This window comes from Panthera tigris, chromosome A2 (assembly GCF_018350195.1).
Source record: "Panthera tigris isolate Pti1 chromosome A2, P.tigris_Pti1_mat1.1, whole genome shotgun sequence".
NCBI lineage: Eukaryota > Metazoa > Chordata > Mammalia > Carnivora > Felidae > Panthera > Panthera tigris.
Genome location: NC_056661.1, coordinates 107272170 through 107294004, shown reverse-complemented (window position 1 = coordinate 107294004; position 21835 = coordinate 107272170). Strand labels below are relative to the sequence as shown.

The following is a 21835-nucleotide window of genomic DNA, read 5'->3' as shown; positions in this document are numbered from 1 at the left end:
AGATTAGTGAAAGCCTAAGTAAAATACAGGTTCACACCTATTTATTGCCAGTATAAATCCCTTTTACAACCTCATATCATCTTGCCAAGGACACAAAATATGCTGAGGGGGGAAATGAGCATTGGGAATGCATCAGAAGCTGCTAACTTAGGGGAGGGGAGCAAGCTGGAAGATTTGCCACGTGGGAAATGAAAGGCAGAGATTGTGAATCAGATTGGAGTTTTGTCTAGCGTTTGTAGGTCTGTTAGAAGATAGCATAGATGATTTAAGGGTCTGTGATGGTCAACGATGTGTAGGAGGTCTTTCTAGACATTAAAATCAAAGAATACCACTAGTTGGGTTTTTTTTTTCATTTTCTTTGAGTCTTGTAACATTCTTCTCATTAGTGCTGCTGCATACAGCAGGTAACTTGGTAGTTACTAAGGTAACAACATATTTTAGAACAAGTAATAAATGTCTTTGAAGAGAAAATTAATTTGTGAAACGTAAAGCATAGTTATTCTTAGAGTGCTTTTCGTTTACATTACTACAAAAGTTAGGGTAGCACTCCTGTCATTTAAAATAGTTAAAGATGAGAATTCAACTTTCAAGAATTTCTAGCTGTACTTTTTGCACTTTTTTAAAAGCCATTTTTAACCTCAGATTTACCATTGCTCATCCAAAAGGAACTGCAATGGATAGAGACCATTTTAAGGGAACCTTATTTACTACACACCGAAATACGTGATTTTGCCTGCTACTTCCATCTCTTACTACGTATCCTAATTGATACAATGGCTTAAACATGATAGTCTCTTCAAATAATAAAATGTGTTTAGATCCATGGATATTATTTTACATACAACAGTGTCAAGAAAAGCACTTCATTTTCTTCCATCTTTATTTGGATAAAATACCTGAATGCTACAGTTTATATTCAAAACATAGCTAGAAAAGTGCTAGAAAAATTAAATGGGTTATGCCAAAGGGTTATAGGAACCAACTTGAAGGAACACCTCATGGCCAAAATCTGGAACAACTTGAACAGTAAAATATGTAATGGAGTATAGAGTTAGAATCCAAAGTATAAAATAAATATCTTTGAAATCAGCCCATACTGATATAGATAAATGATGGAATAACTAGATAAATGGGGACAAATATATGGGAGACACGTTCCTTTAAAGAATTCCAAAAGAATCACAGATGATATACATAGATACATCTACCCCCCCAACCCCTGCCTCTAGGAAATGGTGCTTAATGTCTCCCTTACCCAGACCTTTTGAGTTCAGACTGTACGGAGGACTTCGTGTACAATGAATAGAGAATTAATAATGGACAGCTGGGATGTAATGGGACAGATGGTAGCTACACTTGTGATGAGCATAGCATAATGTATAAACTTGTTGAATGACTCTGCTGTATACTTGAAACTAAGGTGACATTGTGTGTCAGGTATATTCAAACAAACAACAAACAAACAAAAAGTAAAAACACCAAAACAAAAACAAAAAATAAAAGAGAGAGAGAGAAAGAGACAAAGGGTGAAGTACGGGTGGGAGGTAACTTTAAAATGGAGACACCTGGCAAACAAAATCTCAGATAAAGTTAATTTTGTCGGTGATATCTTGTTGATAGCATGTACCCTTTGATAAGATGTGATAATAATGGCCTATTGAATGGCCCTTCATCCCTTTGGTGTTTGTCACCAAAACCCATAGCCGAAGAGTAATCATGAGAAAAGACCATTGTTGAACCCACATTGAAGGACATTCTACAACATACCTAACCAGTACTCCTCAAAAGTGTAAAATGAGACACTGGGGACATTTGAGAAACTGTCACAGGTCAGAAGAGAATATAAGATATTAATACTTTGTAATATTGCCTCCTGGACAAGATATTAAGTCAGAAAAAAAAAAGTAGAAAAAACTTAGTAAAATCTAAGCAAGATGTACAGTTTAGTGGAATTTAATTAATATTGTACCAATTTGTTTCTTAGTTGTGGCCACGCAGCTCAGTAATGTGTTAATGAGGGAGGCTTGGTGGAGAGTATGTAACAACTCTCTGTGCTATTTTTGCAACTCTTGTACAATATAAAACTATTGGGGCGCCTGGGTGGCTCAGTCGGTTAAGCGTCCGACTTCAGCTCAGGTCACGATCTCGCAGTCCGCGAGTTCGAGCCCCGCGTCGGGCTTTGGGCTGATAGCTCAGAGCCTGGAGCTTGCTTCCGATTCTGTGTCTCCCTCTCTCTCTGCCCCTCCCCCGTTCATGCTGTGTCTCTCTCTGTCTCAAAAATAAATAAACGTTAAAAAATTAAAAAAAAAAAGATAAAACTATTATGGAATAGTTTATTAAAAATATAATTATATGTATGTACCTATGTTCTCATAGAGCCACTGTGGATCATATAACAACTCTTAAAAACCAAAAACCAACCAACCAAACAAAACCCCCTAGAACTAGCAGCAATAGCCATTGATTCCTGGGACCCCTAGAGCATCATAAAGAGCAATGATTCAGCCAATACTATCTTAAATTGGTTCTAAGGTAATTCTTTATTTTTTAATTCTTAATCCCTCAACACATCACCCATTCTTAGCTTTCCAGAATGCCAGCTCTGAACAAGCTAAATTGCTCTCTAGGTTTGAGAAAGGAATTTCACAGACTCCTACCACATGCAGATGGAGTCAAAACCTGGTCCCACTTCTGTCTCCAATCTCATCTTCCACAATCGCTTATTGTCACCTCATCTTCAATGAACAATTAATTTTCAGTTCTCTAAATATACCATGTCGTAGTGTCTTGATATGTCATTGCACATGCAGTTATGTCTCTCGGGAAAATTTTTGCCCCTTTACCCCTGATTCCTTCATCCTTCGGGACTCAGTTCACTCCTTTCTTAGATCCTTTCTAACTTTGCCTAGGTTGCTGTTTTTTGTTTTGTTTTGTTTTGTTTTGTTTTGTCCATAAAACCCTTGCATATCTCTATTATAGCACTTATTATTTGCATTACTGCCTTTCATGCCGGTCTGTAAACTTTAAAAGGTATTTTTTACTGCTATATACCTACTATCTCTAAAGTGCCTGTTGCAGTCAGTGCATAATAAATGTATACTATGTGAATGAAGAAAATTAAAAAAAAAGTTTTATGGATGTCAAAATACATGTGTCAGAGGAACTATTTTGCTACATTAACTAGAGTAAGTCAAATGAGTGAAATAATTTAAGTATTTAAAAGATCACCAAAAATTATAGATAGGGAGATTAACTTATTTACTTTTTTGAATAAAATATATTTTGACATATTTGTTTCATATATGAAACTAGAGCATGGGAAAGGCTAACATCTGCGTTTAATGAGTTTAATATTTCTCTTAAAAGCATAGTCAATAAGGGATAAATGCATTTAGTTTAAATGACTAGGTTGAGTAATTTATTTTTAACTCTGTAGTATCTCTCAATCATTTAAATTGTTTTAATTTTTAGGTTAGTGTTATAATCAATATAATAAGAATTTATAAAATATAGCTTATTAGAAATCTAAAAAGAGGTAAATTTTATCCACCATCAGAGGAAATAAATATAGTTATAATATCCATTTATGAAAACTTTTCTTCCACAAGTTAGGGAATCTGTAAATATATGGTGATATTATTTTTGAGCACAATAATTTAAAAATACATATTGTTTACATCTAAGAAACACTAGGGGACAATTTACCAGAAATAAGGAATTCTGAGTCCCAGTCTTAACTCCATTATTAACTAGCTTTGCCACTCGGAACGAACTGATTAATGTTTGCATTTCAGTGATCTTGTACATGACGTAGGGTAATTAAGCGGTGCCTGGGTGGCTCAGTGGTTGAGCTTCCAACTTCAACTCAGGTCATGATCTCACAGTTCGTGAGTTTGAGCCCCACAGTGAGTTCATTGCTGACAGCTTAGAGCCTGGAGACTGCTTCAGATTCTGTGTCTGTTTCTCTCTCTGCCCCTCCCCACCCTCATACTCTCTCTCTCTCTCTCTCTCTCTCTCTCAAAAATAAATAAACATTAAAAAATATTTAGACATGGGGTAATTAATATTTGCTCTGCTTCCTATATTGTTATTTTGAAGATTACCTTAAATGATGAGTGTGGAAATTCTCTGAACTATAGCAGTATGATTCACATATATAATATTGTTTTTATATTACATATAAGACTACAGAGGAACTGTTAGTGAAATCTCAAATCTTTTATTACATCGTACTTTCTGCCAAACTTCATAAACAAAGGCTATTTTTCAATATGTGAGAGCTGGAATTATATAAAGACAAATGTGAAGAAATAAAGACACAAGAAACTAACAACTTTGATGTAATGCAGTCAAATACACACGGGATAAAATTCTCATAACTCATATGTCACAGATGGAAAGCATACCTTGAACCCCCCATGCAGTAAAGAAACAAAACATGTCTCAGGACTTTGCCTCAGAACTCCAAGGCATTTCTCCCCACACTCAACCACCATTCAAAGACAGCATATAAGACAAAGTTCATGTCCACATATTCAATAAATTAAGCCCTTTGCTCTCTGTGTCTTGACCAGTTTGAGAGTCTTGATTTTAGCATGCATCGGGAAAAGGGAATTATTCTGTAGTTTACCAAAGTCATTTTAAAATTTGGTAAAGATAAAATTATTATCTGATACTTGATGTTTCATTTTACATAAATTTGATAGTCATTTTAGGGTTTAGCATGGATAAGTAAGAAGACTCATGGTGGAAAGCTCTACAAAAGGCAGCATTATCTCATTGTTACTTTAAAAAAATATAAAATTGGCCAAACTATTCAACTTCCTCTACATGGTATAATTGTTCTTATTTTGAGATGTGCATCCACTCTTTTTTTGTTTCTTTTGTTTTGTTTTTCTTTTCCATATACACTCTTGAGTGGCAGAGCTGGTCATGGTGGCAAAGTTTGAGCATATGAAGAGACATAAGTAAGACATGAGCTCTGTCCTTAAGGTGCTTGCTTTCCTTGGTGGGATTTCAGTAAGGCAATAGCCATTATAAATACAAATTGTTAAGGTTTTAAAGAGAAGTGTCTGCTTTAAGAACCATGGTGGGTCAAGGGGAGCATCACTGAAGAAATGCCTGAGCTCAGTCTGGAAGAAGAATAAAATTTTTCCACGAATGAGGTTGTAAATGGAATATAATATAGAAGGAGCACATCACTGAAAACACAAAATTATGAAAAAAGTATAATAAACCTAGGGAATTGCAAGTAAAATGCATGGTATATGTATTAGTTTCCCAGAGCTGACTTAACAAAGTAGCAAAGACTGGGTGGCTTAGAAATCTATCGGGTCATACTTGCGAAGGCTCAAAACCTGAGGTCAAGGTACTATAGGGTTGATTACTTCTGAAGGCTGTGAGGAAGAATCTGTACCATGCTTTCCTTCTCACTTTAGGGTGGTTTGCTGGTGATTTTTGGTGTTCCTTGGCAGGAAGATGAATCACATTGATCTCTGCCTTCATATTCACCTTGCGTTCTTCCTGTGTGCATGCCTGTCTCTGTGTCCATATTTCCTCCTAAGAAGGAAACCTGCCATAGTAGATTAGAACCCACCCTAGTTACCTCATTTTACCTTGATTACCTCCGTAAAGAAACTATTTCCAAATAAGGTCACATTCTGATATACTGGGGGATAAAGTCTCACATATCTTTTGGGGGAACACGATTCAACCCATAAAGTTTGAGTATGGCTGAAATATAGGATGTATAAGAAGGTGGAATGGGGAAAGGCAAAAGGGGTAAAAGGATAGTGATGGAAACAGAAAGATGGGCCTAGATTATTTAAAATAGGACTTCCTATGTAGAAACACAAGTGCTTATTCCATACATACAATTTAAATGGATGTGTCTTAGGAAAGAGATCAGTGTTCTCTATCTGCAACCAGAAGATTTGATTCTATATCATAACTAATCCCAGATTTTGGGAATGTGGGACAAGTGTACTTGATTATTCAATCTTTAGTTCATCAACTATGAAGGAAAATTTTTTCTCTAAAGTAGCATTATAAAAATCAATGACAACTATAGACGTACAGATACTAATAAAGTTAAACTACTTTATTTTTTTTGTTGTTGTTGTTAATTCATTTTTGAGAGACAGAGACAGAGTGCAAGCAGGGGAGGGCAGAGAGCAGAATCTGAAGCAGGCTCCAGGCTCTGAGCTGTCAGCAGAGCCTGACATGGGGCTCGAACCCACGAACCATGAGATCATTACCTGAGCCGAAGTCAGATGCTCAACTGACTGAGCCACCCAGGCGATCCAAACTACTTTATTAAAATAAGATAGACATGAATCCTGGAGCTCAATTTCTTTTTTTCCATTTCTTTCAAAGTAATTATACACTTAACTTTAACCGTTTGATTTAGCAGCTTACTTGTGGACAGCTCTCCGCTCTTGACCCTTGCTTTTTCTTGCAGTTTTTCATGCCTCACGACTTTATTTCCAACTTCATCCAACCTGAAATGCGTAATTTCTTTGACTCTGGAAAACAGTCTGCCTCCTTCTGTTGCTTCTGTCCTGAAATCCCCAAGCTGTGTTTGAATCCGGTTGCCCACGTACTTCATTCCCACACCCAGCTTGCTGAGCTCCTGTGGGCGCCCTGTAGCACCAGCTGGCAGCTCGTTGCCCTCCACGTATGGCTTCCAGACAGAGCTGAGCTATCAGTTGAGTGCTGCTCACCAAGCACCAAACATGAGCCTCCTCCTTACCTGGAAGAAGACCTTCCAGAACTCTTCAGTCTCCTCAAGGTCTCTTTTCCACTGATGCCCCTTGCTTTCAGCCAGTGACCATATTTAAAACTTCACAGAGAATGTGAGTTTTTCTGTTTTTCCCTCACTCTACTTTCTTTTAGATATACTTGTTAAGATTTGTGAATTCACAAGTGCACACACTTTCTTGTCTCTAGGTTTATAGAAAATGTTCACCTGTTTTGAACAGGTCTTATTCTCAGATTGGTGACATCGCTCCTGTCTGAGTTCCTGTCCTGGACTTTGTCTGACCAACTACTTTTGGCATGTGTCCCTCTTCCTCTCAACTGACTCCTTCTGAGTATACCAAAAATATATTCATATCTCTCACACTAAAAAAATAAATAAAATCTTCTCGCTCATCCATGTTCTACTGAAAGAATATCCCCACCTCTCTCCTTCTTTGTTTTCTGAAAAAGAGAAGTAAATAATCCCTACCTCTATTTCATCTACTCCTTTGAATCATTTTTAAACTTATTGAGGTCTGGATTTCAAGCCTACTTCTCCACTGTCCAATCCAGTGTCATTTTTCAATTCAGATGATATTTGCAGAACATATTTGCTTACTCAGTAGCTTCCTTGGGATATATCTCAAAGACTCCAACACAGCATTCCCTAAGTTGAACTTTATAAACCTCTTTTTCCTCCTGTCTGCTGTCTTGGTGAGCAGTTATCACACACAAGCCACACACAAGCCACAAATCTGGAGGTCTTCTGATACTCCTTTGTCCCTCTCATCTATGTTTAAATAGTTACCAAAGCCTTAGATTTCTTGTATGCCCTTTAATCCCCATGGCTACTGTTGTGGTTAAATGTGGGTGACTTTCCATTGGGCCAGTGAACTAGATTTCAAAATTATTTTTATATTTCTCACAAGCTTAAAAAAAATGTAACTGCTCTCTCACGATCTAGGATAAGTCTAGTCTCCTTGGAATGGAATTAAAAGCCTCGCCTCCTGGTTTTGACTAACATCTAATTATCATTTGTTTTTACTTTCATTTGGCTGTGATGGTGAGAGAGATTGACCAGAGACTCTCTGAAGAAAGCCATAGATTGTTTCTTCAGAAAATTACATTTGCCCCCATGCACACAAGCTCATGTTTTGTTGTAGTGATATTAAAGGGGTTCACAGACTCCCTTAGATCTGTCAGTGAACCCCATTGTCCAATCCAGTCTCTGGACACACTCTGCAACACTTTCAGCAAGGCAGAGATACTTACAGTTCCCCTTAGTGTCCTACTTCATGGTACCCTTCACACAATCCCAGGCTGCTCTGTTCACGTGATGAGCAGAATAAAACCCACTCATTTTCCATCCAGTAACCAAAGGTCAACTGTAGGACTATCCTCATTCTTTCCACACACACATAAGTATGGATTATTTTTCTCCTTTAAGAACCTGTTGTATATGACTTCCACTAAAATGTAATAAAGTAACCCAGGGTAGACAATCAAATTTAAAGCTAAAGAGACTTGGAATCAGAATGACATGGTGAGCGCATGGCAGAAATGGATTTCTTTGGTAAATGGTATAATGTTCCCTGACCCAGGTACTGAGAGTTTAACTTTGAGGAAGGAGAAATTTCTTCTCCTAAATTAGTATCATTTCAGGCTTTACGATGGAACTGACACTTAAGTTGGTTTTAAAAACTACAGAGGATTTGGGAATGTGAAGATGTGAGGTACAGAAGATGAGGGAGGGGTTTCAGACCTGGACATTTGCTAGGCTGCTTTCATTTTAGAAATTAGAACGAAATTAACTTTCATGTGGTTCATGAGACTTACTCCCTGTCCTGTATTTTTCTTCCTTCCTTCCTTCCCCTCTCTCTCTTTCTTTTCTTTTCTTTTCTTTTCTTTTCTTTTCTTTTCTTTTCTTTCTTTCTTTCTTTCTTTCTTTCTTTCTTTCTTTCTTTCTTTCTTTCTTTCTTTCTTTTGGTTGTTAATGTTTATTTTTGAGAGAGAGAGAGAGTGAGCAGGGGAGGGGCAGAGGAGGGGCAGAATCCAAAACAAGCTGCAGGCTCTGAGCTGTCAGCCCAGAGCCTGCCTGAAGTGAGGCTTGAACCCATACACTGTGAGATCATGACCTGAGCCAAAGTCACGCATGCTCAACCAACTTAGCCACCCAGGTGCCCTAATGTATTTATATTTCTTATTAGAAGTTTCCTTTTTTGGAATTCATGCTGAACTCATTTTTCCAGTTTTCTGATAATTATATATACTGATTTGTAAGATTTGAGACCTTGGTTCATCAAATGTGTTTTTAGGAAATCTAATCCTGTGGGAAATTCCTTAAGAAAGCATTCAATGGGGCAACCTGGGTGGCTCAGTCAGTGGTTAAGCGTCCCACTCTTGATTTCAGCTTAGGTCGTGATCTCACATTTCTTGACATGGAGCCTCCATTGTGCTCTGTGCTGACAGTGTGAAGCCTGATTGGGATTCTCTGTCTCTCTCCACCTTTCTCTCCTCTTTCCTCTCTCTCTCTCTCCTCTTTCCTCTCTCTCTCCTCTTTCCTCTCTCTCTCCTCTTTCCTCTCCCTCTCTCTCTCTCTCCTCTCTCTCTCAATAAATAAATAAGAGAAGTATTTAATGAGCTAACACACTTGTGATTCACATTAGCATGGTAAAGGCTCCGAGAAGTCCTGTGGTAAACAAATTTAACTTGTTTAACTCAGCACTTCACAACTTATTTGATCCTAGAATCCCTTTTTCCACAGCAGCTGTTATCTCAAAGGACTATTTATTCACACTGTGGGGAATTATAATGACTATAAATATTCACCTGGTATGCACTCTCTTTCTGAATAAAACTATTTATTAAACATCCAACCTAAGTTGTTTTACATTTTTGTTCACAACTCCAAGATTCCAAAATAGTCCTTAACCTAAAATACGTAAATCATAGGGGCGCTTGGATGGCTCAGTCGGTTAAGCATCTGACTTCAGCTCAGGTCATGATCTCGCAGTCTGTGAGTTTGGCACCTGGGGTGGGCGGGCTCTGTGCTGACAGCTGAGTCTGGAGCCTGCTTGGGATTCTGTGTGTCCCTCTCTCTGCCCCTCCCCCACTCACACCTCTCTCTCTCTCTCTCTCTCTCTCTCTCTCTCTCAAAAGTAAATAAACATTATTTTTAAAAAAAGAATACTTAAATCATGCATTATATATGTGTTTCAAAAATTTTTTATTAACCTACTGTAAGAGATCTATTTGAATATATTTTTAATAAGTCAAAAAAGAGTATCATAAATCTTTTGAAACCCAAAGGATGGTTAAGTTTCAAATGGTTTTCTCCTTCACCATTTGAATGAGAAAATTAAAGTATAAAGAGGTTTAAGAACTATGTGAACATCACAGAGAGATTCTGCAGTAGATCCAAGACTTAAAATGGATGTCTTAAAAAAGAGCCCAATATTCTTTTGTTGCTCACCAATCCAATCCATCTTTAATAATACATTTATAAATAATAAAAATGATCCTGGTTGTGATGACCGTTGAGATTTTTCATGACTTAAGGTTCAAAACAAAACTGGGAATGGTTTTTGTAAATGTCCAGTTTTAAATTCACAATCAAACTAAACACAGTTGAAATGATATTGGCCTAATTGAGAACAAAAGTTTTAACAGAAATAAAATTGTAATAATCAGAAGAAATGTTTTTAAAATAGCTAGTTGTCTGGAAATATTAACTCGAGAAAATCCGGAATGTAAAGTGAAAGTACGATTCTTTTTATTCTTATTTGTTTGTTTAGCATGTCATTTAATTAAATGTTTTTTTTTTTTTTACAACATGAAATCACTCTTGGAGATCAAAGTCATTAGCAGAACACAGCAGACTGTGCCTATTAGTTGATTCTAACCAGTTCTGCGGTTTAAGCATAAGTTGTTTTCCTAAGGCAAAGGCATTTCCGTCTGTTAGGAAATACGGACCTTTAAAATTTATTTCCACTATGGCATCATATCATAGCTTCTTCCTTAGTCACTTAAAAAAATTTAGGACATATCGTGCTCTCAATCAACTACATAAAACCATATTTGAAAGAGAAAACTTCTTATATGAAGTTACCTTTTCAAAATAGAATTTCATTTCATTACTCAGCATGCTGGGCCATAATACAGTTTGGGAGCCATCAATGCATAAAGGCACAGGATACTTTTTTTTTTCCAACTAAAGTGAGTATCTCTGTGTATAAGAAAAACCTCTTTACTCCCAGGAAACACATCCAACCTTTTCAAGATTAAGGAAATAACACACCATGTATGCTATTTTAATTAGTATTAAATACGGACTAAAAGTCTGGTGAACTTAGCTTCTACCTGTCTGTAACTTTATCACCTTGTGGAAAATTAATGTTGCAAAGTCAAATGTGGCAATAAAATATATAGAATAAGGCATATTTGCTAAAGAATAAGATGTATTCATGAAGTTTATACTCATAACATTCAATCATTAGTAAAAGTATATTTCATGTTGAGAAATAAGATGTGCAAATTTTTAAATTTTTAATTTTTCAGATATTCTACTCTCCCTTGGCCCTCTTCATACCGCCTTCAGTATATGCTGTTCATCTTCAATTCAATCTTCTCTACCAATTTTGGATCCACACAGAGGTGACTTTTTTTTCTTTTTTGTTTTTAAAGTTCTATACCTAAATAGTTAGCCTGAAGCAATGTCCTGGAAATCCACTAGCAGCTGATTTATTGTGTAAGAAAAATCTTTGTCTGCCTTCTTTAAGGAGAAACATCTGTTCATTTTTATTCCTTTTATATTGAATATATATTGCAAAGTTTATAAGAAGCAATGAGGCCAGTTGGTCTCAATTAAATAAAACAATTTTTGAACTATTAAGTACCAAAACATTCTAATACTATATTCAATACAGTATCTTCCTGTATTACAGTTTATTAAACATTGTTTACCCAAAGATGTTGAAATTCATTTCAACTTAAATATATAAATTTATATATATATATAATTTTTATATATTTATAAATATATGCATATATGTAATTTATCTATTGAATGTAACTGTTATTTAAAATATTTATTTTATAATATGATTTATTATATAATAATAAAAATATTTAACTATTTAAAATATATAATATTGATACATTTTTACTTACATATTTATACTTACACACATACATATCAGTTAGTAGGGGCTCTGAAAAAAGTTTAACTCTTAAAGAAATTATGAAAACTCTTTTGATTGGAAATCCTGCTTTATTTTAGAGTTTAGGATTTATTTAGAGAATGTTTAGTACGTTTAGCTTTTTCTCCCCCCAGAAAAGTAGCATATATAATTTCTTGGATTGTCTGTGGTATCTCAAATTGTCAGATTTGAATTTTTGCAGATAGATCATTAAGCAACTGATTGTTTTATGAGCTATTGTACTCTGCTGGTTGTCAAATACCAGAAATCAGAGACCTAGAAAAATTTTTGCTTATGTACATGAGAACCTTTTCAAGCATTTGGTATTTGTTGGGTGTGTTTTGAAGTTCCATAGGAAACACATTGACAGGTGTTGCAGATGGTTGAACAATACAGCAAATAACAGCTGCATTAGATACCAAAGCTTGATACACAAAGTACATTATTTCATTAATCTGCAGTATTCATGCTACTGATTTACTTGGAGTAAAGAGACTGTTATTATGCCTTTGGACATATGTGACATTATTTGAAGATCTGTGGTGAAATAGCATTGCATTTTATGGCAGTTGACATACATCAAATAGTCAAATACTACAACTGTCTGAAAGAGTTGTTGAGGCCAATTCTGACTGTAGAGGTCAAAGACCAAATTTGTTTAAATCAGTAAAGGAAAGCTTTCTGATGATTTACATGGAGGGGTTAAAGGAGAATTACATTTTTATAGCAGCTCTGCTCCAGGTCAAGCCACGTATTGGGTCAGGTATTAGTTTGTGAATACAGAACACTGGTGCCTAAGTAACTTCCGCCTTTTCCTGTGTTCCTCTGAGAGGTCTATGAGCTTGAGTTCCATCTCAGTATGTAAAGAGGCAGTGGTGGAAAGCCACTGGTGAAACATTTCTTTTACACTCAGAGCCTCCAGGTGGCTTCATTTCTAAACTCAAAAGCAATGCATTACAACTTTTCACTTGTGTTATACTTCAAAGTTTTGAAAGTAGTATACAATGCATAATTTCTACAGTTGAGCTGCACAGACAACAAGAACACATTTTCTGAAATTAAGGTTTGGGTCTTGAAATTTTAAATTATATTATTAGGTGTGAAAACATTTATAAGATTTCTTACAGCTGTGCATTTAATTCCATTTATTATTATAGACAGCATACTACCATTTATTTAAATAACAGAATCATACAGGAAGTAGAGCCAAGAGATTTGTAACAGTGGCTGTTTCTGGACAGAGGGGCAAGTGAAATGGAGAACTGGAGTGGGGAGAAGACTTAACTTAAAAAAATTAAATGCTTGCCCTAGTTTTTGGAAGTTCAATACACAGAAACAATAGTCCATTCACATAAGCAATACAGAAGCCATAGTTGACGTGACACTGGTGGCCAAAAAGCCCTGAACATTCCTGAATGGAGGTTTGATTCATTCAGTTGTTTCACTGCTACGGACATCCATAAAATCAGTTTTCACTCGGAGGGAGATTTGGTCTTAAAAAGATACTGATTTTTTAAAAGTGAGGACAGATTCATTCACTTCAAGCAATTAGGTTAGGATAAGAGAAAGTAAAAAACAACAACAACAAAAAACAAAACAAAAGACTGACAACATGCTTTTGAAATATTGTATATGAGAGAATAAAAAGATCATAAAACAAAATGAGGAGTTTATGATGAAATTTTCTGTTTAATTTTGGATTACTCTGATGGAGAGACAATATTGTTTATCCCCTTCCTCTTTTCTGAGAGTTATAAAACCTTCTGCTACAAACTGTACTCTCTTGTTTAATTTTTGCCTACATTTTTGTTTATTGTTCCTTCATCCAAAGTGTCCGAAGTACATAGTCAGTTATATTCTTTTCCTCTGAGTTTACTCAGGGCAAGTAGAAAAACTTATTATTTAATGTATGTTTTAAAGTGAATAACTGTGGAATGTTATAATTTTTTGAGGTTTTAGATGATATTTGAATATTAGATGATCTACACAGTATAATAGCAGTAGTAACATTATCCATTACCTTATCATTATTTATTATGTTTACTTATTATCATTGTTCATGTACACATCAGTTGGTCCTTGGGCAAAGAAATATAAAAGAGAAATAATTCTTTGGCATTAAATATTTGAACCCATACGACTCAAGGATTTTTATCGTGCTTAACTGAAGCCCTTAAATGGAATATGATGCAGTTACAAATAAAATGAGCAATCTTTTTATGGACTAATATGGACAGATGTCCAGAAAACAGAGGCACATACCAAAGGATATTATTTTTATTAAAAAAGGGAAAACAACTATGTGTTTTATATGTTCACATATGCATAAAATGTCTGTTGAAGTATACATGAGTAATCAACTCTTTTCCTAGAGGAGAGATATTTGGGATGGCTAGGAGATAAGGATTAGAATGAAATACAAGCATTAATTTTACTCATTCTAATGTGGGCAGAGAACTTTCTTTTTGTGATACTATTTCCCTAATAACAACGATGTTGTGTGGCATTCCATGTATTTGATGGACTTTGATGAATTTGCTTTAATGAAATGCCTGTTCAAGCCTTTGTTTTTATTATTACTTTTAAGTTTATTTATTTGAGAGAGGAAGAGCTGGGGCGGGGCAGAGAGAGGGAGAGAGAGAATCCTAAGCAGGCTCCGCACTGCCGGCATGGAACCCTATGAGGGGCTCAAACTCATGAACCATGTGATCATGACCTTAGCTGACATCTAGAGTCAGATGCTTAACTGACTCAGCCACTCAGCCACCTCTCAGGCCTTTATTTTTTCTTGAGTTGTTTGCCTAAGTGACTTGGAATTCTTTATAGATTCTGGGTATAAAGCAATGTCAGATACATGTATTTCAATTGTATTTCCTCAGTTTGTAGCATGCTTTTTCATTTTCTTACGAATTCTTTTGAAAAATATTGAAGCTTTAATTTGAAAAGATTAATTTATTTTTTTTAATGGTGAGTTCAGGTGTTTTTTTGTCTACTTTTTGTATTTTCTCTAAGAAGTCTTTGATTATCATAAACTTTCAAAGAAATTATCCTAAGGTTTCTTTTGGAATCTTTTGAGTTTTAATTTTATTTTTGGACCTTTCATATACTTGAATAAACTTTACAATGTGGTATTTTGGGGGGTGCCTGGGTGACTCAGTCAGTTAAGTGTCTGACTTTAGCTTAGGTCATGATCTCCTGGTCTGTGAATTTAAGCCCTTTGTCAGGCTTTGTGCTGACAGCTTAGGATTCTGTGTGTCCCTCTCTCTCTGCCCTTCCCCTACTCATGCTCTCTCTCTCTCTCTCTCTCTCTCAAAAATAAATAAACATTAAAAATTTTTTTCTAAAAGAATATGGTATTTGGTAGGGGTATGTTATTTTATAAATACCCACTTAATATACCACCCTTTAGATACTTTCATTTAGCCATTGGACTACCTAAGTCCTTTGTAGAAAAGAAAATTGACCATATATAGTTAGCTTTAATTTTAGACTTCTATTCTCTTCTATGGATTTGTTTCCTCTTATACCAATCCTTCACATTATTGGGTATTATAGCTTTATAGGAAGTATTGTTTGCACAATTGTAAAACAATGTTTAAAAATTCTCCACGATTTTTTAATGGACAATTATGTAGTTTTTGAGTAGATAGTTTTATGTCTTTATTTCCTTTATTTACGTCATATACTCTGTATCTTTTTTTTTTTTTTGCCTCTTTTAGAGTTCACAGGTAGTATATTTTATGTCACATTTTGAAAAAAATAAATGACTATTATTTCCTTAAACATTATATCTATACCTTTCTCTCTCTCCTCTCTTGGGACTCAAAATACCTACATATTTATTACATTACTTGATATTGATTCATATCAGCACTGCTTTGTAATTTTTAAAATTTCACTTTCTTATTAAGATTGGTTCATTTCTCAAACTGAGGGTTGATGGGGGGTGGGAGGGAGGGCAGGGTGGGAGGGAGGGCAGGGTGGGTGATGGGTATTGAGGAGGGCACCTTTTGGGATGAGCACTGGGTGTTGTATGGAAACCAATTTGACAGTAAATTTCATATATTAAAAAATAAAAAAATAAAAATTAAAAAAAAATAAAATTTTCAAAAAAAAATAAAAAAAAAAAATAAAAAAAAAATAAAAAAGATTGGTTCATTTCTATTAATTTGTCTTCAGGTTTAATTACCTTTTTACCTGCTCCCTCTAATGTACTTTTAAGCCCATTCAGTGGATTTCTCACATCAGATATTATGCTTTAGGTTTTAGAATTTCCATTTATATTTATAAATAGTTTTTCTTTCTCTGCTGAAATTATGTTATTCATTATGACTGTATTTTCCTTTAAGTATTAATTATAATTATAATTTTAAAATTCTTATCTGCTAATTCCAACATCCAAGTCATGTGCAAGTCTACTTCAATTGACTGTTATTTTTCTTGTTATGGATCACATCTGCCTTCTTTGTATGTCTAGTATATTATTATTGTTGTTACATGCCAATCTCCATGGCACATTTGTTGTAGCGATGTTCGATTCTGATATATTCCTCTGACCTTTTCTTATTTTTATTGTAGGAGGCAGGGAAATAAAATTAACTAATTATCCTGTGTTTTTGGAGGTTTTGATTTCCACTTGATAGGACATGGGTCTTTTAGTATGGTCTTTAGTTATGAGGCATATTCTTTATCCTTGGTGGCCTTTAATCTTAGGGCAAGAACTATCTTTGTGTGTGTGTGTGTGTGTGTGTGTGTGTGTGTGTGTGTAATTAATGAAATGCCCAAGGTGTTTTCTTTTTTTTTTTTTAATTTTTTTTTAACGTTTATTTATTTTTGAGACAGAGAGAGACAGAGCATGAACAGGGGAGCGGCAGAGAGAGAGGGAGACACAGAATCTGAAACAGGCTCCAGGCTCTGAGCAGTCAGCACAGAGCCTGACGCGGGGCCTGAACTCACAGACTGCGAGATCATGACCTGAGCCGAAGTTGGACGCTTAACTGACTGAGCCACCCAGGCGCCCCCCAAGGTGTTTTCAAAGCCACATTAACTTAGTAGGATTTGCTTTCTACATTTTCTCTTACCAGCATGAGGCAGCAGTCTAAATCATTGTCAGCAATTTTCTAGCTTTTTACCTTCCTGGCTTTTCAGCAAGTTCCTTAGAGCCTCTTCCTATGCATGAATATTTGCATGAATATTATAAGAATCAGCCAAGAGTCTTAATTCAAGAGTCAGGAGACTTGTGTGCCAGTATTGTGGCTTCTCCCTCTCTAGGTCCTTTCTTTATTGGAGAGAAACCTTTGGGTTTTCAGTCACTCTTGTGGTCTCAAATTTTGATTTCTGATCCTAGCTGGGTGAGACTGGTACTTTCTCTTTCAGCATCTCCCATTCCCACCCCCTTCTCCTTGCAGTCAGAACATGCCTTAGGGCAGTTATGTATTAGAATCCTACTAAGCCAACTATATTCACTAAGCAGAAATGCTGCCATCAGAGATTTGGTTGGTAAGGTATGAGGAAAACAAGTTCTTCTCATTGGCAACACTATACTCATATAACTGTCCCAATCAGACTTTTTTTTCCTCACACATATATATATATATGAATGACACACTTATGAGAATAAGCATCAATAGAAATTAGAATATAGGCGAACTCCAAGAATGCAATGTGAAAAATTAGAAAGCTTAAGAGATATGTAGTGGAATTATGAAGCAACGTAACTGAAGAGACAATAGGAATCAGAAGTTTGCAGAAGCCTGGAGATACAGAGAAGAATAGGAAAATGGAACTTTATAGCAGCAAAAAACTGGTAGCAGCATGAGGAGAGAGATTTAGAAGATCTGACTTCTTTATACAACTAATAGAGTGGTTTATTTATTGCCCTTTTGTATCCCACATTATGATTTTTCATGGAAGTCTAGCAGTATTTATCTGTTCTTCAAAATCTTACGGAATTTACCCAAGAGCCAGTGTTGTGTAAAATGTAGTTTTATTCTAAGTCGGTATATCTGTTTTATCCTATCATTTTAGTAAATCACTGAGGAAGAATAAAATGTATACTATTTATAACATGAATTTTAAGTCCTGGTTATAGAGAAACATGCTTAGTTTATCTCAAGTTTCCGTAGCTGTTATTTTGCCTGCTGAGTAGGCAGGAAACGTGTTGGAATTATTTAACTAGACGACAAAGCTTTTTCATTAACAAATTACTATTTATTTTGCATAAAGATGACACTTGGGAAGATATTATTGAATATTTTACACACTATAATTATTAAAACTTAAACGTGAAAATTATAACACAAAGTTATTCATCCTAAGTGCTTTTCTTAAAACATAATAAATGTAGGGGTACCTGGCTGGCTCAGTCCATAGAACATGCGATTCTTGATCTCAGGTTCGTGAGTTCAAGCCCCATGTTGAGCATAGAGCTTACCTAAAAAAATATAAAAAATTAAAAGTAAGTATTTGCATAATGTAAACTGTGCTTTCCTTTTGAGGCCTCAGGGGTTAGAGTCCCTTAGTTAAGTCCTAACTTCATTCATTACTATTACTATGACCTTGGACAGTTTACTTTACCTTCCTGTGCCTCAGTTCCCTCATATGTAAAATTAAGATAACAATGCACAGTATTGTGAGTGTTAAAAAAAAAAGATAATTCATGTTCTAATAAATCAATTAGATGTTTGTAGTACTATTAACGTTGTTATCTTTTGTGCATTCTAGGTACCTATTTTATTGTATGTCACTCACTAATCATTCCTAGCCATCATCATGATTATTCATGCACATTTTATAACATAATTTTGATGCAGCCCATATTTTGGTTAGTATGAATTATTAATATAAACTAATGCAGTTGGATTTTAGATTTAAGGAAATAATGCCAAAAAATTAGTGTAGAAAAATATGTATCTTTATGAGTTTGAGTTTCTGATGATGAAATGTATTATTCAGGTTTTTTGTTATCTTCTGTTTTTTTTCTAATTCAGAAACTAATCAACGTGCAAAATCATGAAATTAGCCGAATTTAATGTATCTTTTTAAATATTTCAATTATTATATCCCACAGACATTCATTGAGTACCATTTGTATTCCTCATCTTCCATGTAATAACAAGGACAAAAAAGAATTAAAGACTGGGACAATGAGATACAATATTCTGGATGAAGGAAAAGTAGCTTTAAAAATATTTTTTATATGAATGAATTTTAGAAGAATAAACAGGTATAGTCATCCCAAGCCAAGAAATTCTCAGTTACTGATATTTGTCATTGGTCTGATGTGTCCCAAGGAAAAACTTGATGAGATAAAATTTTGGTTTGACTTTTTTATTTATTTCATTTGGTATATCATATGCTTATCCAGCACTCACTTTTTCAAAAAGTATTTCAAACATTTTAACAAATATTATTTCATTAAATGTTTATAACAAGTCTATGGAATAAGTAATACTATTTCCTCAAACTAAGCATGCTAAGTAACTTGTCCTGAGTCACAGGATTAGTAAGTGTCAAAGCTGGGCTTTGTACCAAGTAGTCAGGCTCCAGATTCCTTGTTCTCATCTATTTCTGATCTTAACGTCATAATATAATAGCCACCATGTATTAAACATCCAATATAGGCCACGCAAAAAGTTTCATTTAATTTTCATAAAATAGTTTGAATCACTAAAGGTCAATTCAATTTTTATAGCTTGTAAAGAATGAATATAAGTTCAAATAAATTCAGTTAATGGGGCTTTATATTAAGGGGACATGTGGAAGTACATGCAGCAGGAAACTATCCCAAATTTAATGGACAATTTTAGAAAACTGAAATTTTTATACTTGCCAACTTTGTGAGCAAACATTATCCTTTTAAAAGCTAAGAATATTGGTATTCTACAGTTTATATAAGGCAACACAGCTGGCTTCAGAGCTTACTTATGTTTTGGCCATTACTTCCTCCTCAAACGATATATTTATTTGGTTCTTTGTCAGTGTACCATGATGGATGGCAACAGGTTTTACAAATAATTCTTATGGCACAGTGAAATAAGATGAAGTTGCTGGTTAGTCAAGACAGAACTCAGTTGTAATCTTTCCTGGACCAAATTAATCTATCCTCAGAGGCTAGTACTACTGAAAAACCTTTGGTGATGTTCAGTTGCTTGATGAGCCAAGTCTAAATTGCTTTCATTTTATGTTTCTCATGCACTGCCTTCCAAATAGATTTCCTGGTGTACATCTCATTGCTTTCCATTCTGTGCAATTCATTCAAACTAGACTATTTTCCATTTTCTAAATGAATCTGATATAGTACCATTCCTGTTTCTCTCCTTTCATATTTTCTAGATGTTGCTATTCTATACATTCTTTAAGGCCCAAATCAAATTCCTTCTTCATAAACTGTCCCCTCTTTTAAGATCAAGCACCTATGTAGCTCAGACCATGTGTCAGTCACTATGCTAAGTATTTCATAAGATTTAATCATCATGTAATTCTACTGTCCCCATTCAAAGAGAGGGAATTGAAGTTTTAGAGGTTAAATAACTTGCCTAGTGTTGTAACTAGTTAGTAGTAGATATGTGATTCAAAGCCTGGTAAACAATTTTCTCCCTTCCTCCTCTGAAATCTGGTATCACTGATTTTATATTTCTTAGAGATGACCCAGATTACCTGAAACAATCCTAATATGTGCTCCTTTTTCTGGTACAGTTTTTAATAGCTCTTTCTTTTACTCTCTTAAAATATGTATTATACACTTGTTTTCCTCCTAAGCAGCTCTTTGGTCTCTCTTAATCTTTCCATTCTGTTATCTCACATTAGCTTATGTCCCTCCCATCAATTACATAGACGGTTATGATAGACTTTTATGGTGATGATTTTAGAACCCTATTAACAAATGAATTGATATTATTAACTAGATATTTTGCAATATATATGGTATTGGAGAAGAGAGGAGAAAAAAGTACTCATAGTAAAGATCAGAGAGGACTGATTTTGTTCCTTCACATTCATGTGTTGTAACTGTAATCCCCAATGTAATGATATTTGGATAGGGGGCTTTTAGGAGGTAATCAATCAGGTCATGAGAATGGAATCCTCATGATGAGATTAGTACCCTTGTAAGAAGAGACATGAGAGAGAGGATACAGTAAAAAGATAGCTCTTACCAAACACTGAATCTTCTGGCACCTTGATCTTGGACTTCCTAAACTTCATCACTGTGAGAAGTAAATGTTTGTTTTTGAAGCCACCCAGTCTATTGTATTTAGTTATAGTATCCTGAACTAAGACAGGATGTACTAATTTAAAAAAATAATAATAATCCTGAAGGGACAAGAAGAGCTTATTCTTAGAAGGAAAGTATGCACATGAAAACAGGGCAAATGAACTTAAGACAGATACTTATAGCTTCTATCTACTGACTGAAAATCCATTCTACATTTAACTTTAAAAGATTAATACTTACAAATATTTTTTAACAGACCAAAATGGATGAAGGGTAATAGTTAGGAAATCTGTCATATGAGATTGTAAACTCTGCAGTGCAGATTTATAAGTTTTATTGATGGAAGTATCTAGTACTTAGATAATTCCAGGTACATGGTCAGTAACATTTTTTTTTAACATAATGTTACTACTATTGATAATAATGTGGTTCTTTTTCCCTGAGAATCCAAACTGGTAAATATAAAATTGTGTTACACTAGAGTGAAGTTTCATATGGTTATGCTTATGAATGTTTCCAATTTCCCCTCTGTCAATTTAATTGGTCTTGTTAAAAAAAGAAAGTCACTTGCAATCCACCTCTTTTTGAAGGAACACTTTCAGTAGCTAGTTGCATTTATTTTTTTCCAAGGAAAAGTCAAATGTGTTATTTAACATGTAAGATGAGATGAATTCAAATAAAATGC

The 21835-nt window shown here is 34.8% G+C and overlaps 1 protein-coding gene across 1 annotated transcript in view; it reads left to right on the top strand.

Annotated features, from left to right (window-relative positions):
- The window catches only part of AGMO (alkylglycerol monooxygenase), a 192058-nt gene that overhangs the window by 124265 nt on the left and 45958 nt on the right, over window positions 1–21835 (top strand). The window contains exon 5 of the mRNA XM_042977212.1: window positions 11296–11391. Within this exon, the coding sequence (XP_042833146.1) occupies window positions 11296–11391 (96 nt within the window). The remainder of the gene's footprint in view (window positions 1–11295; window positions 11392–21835) is intronic.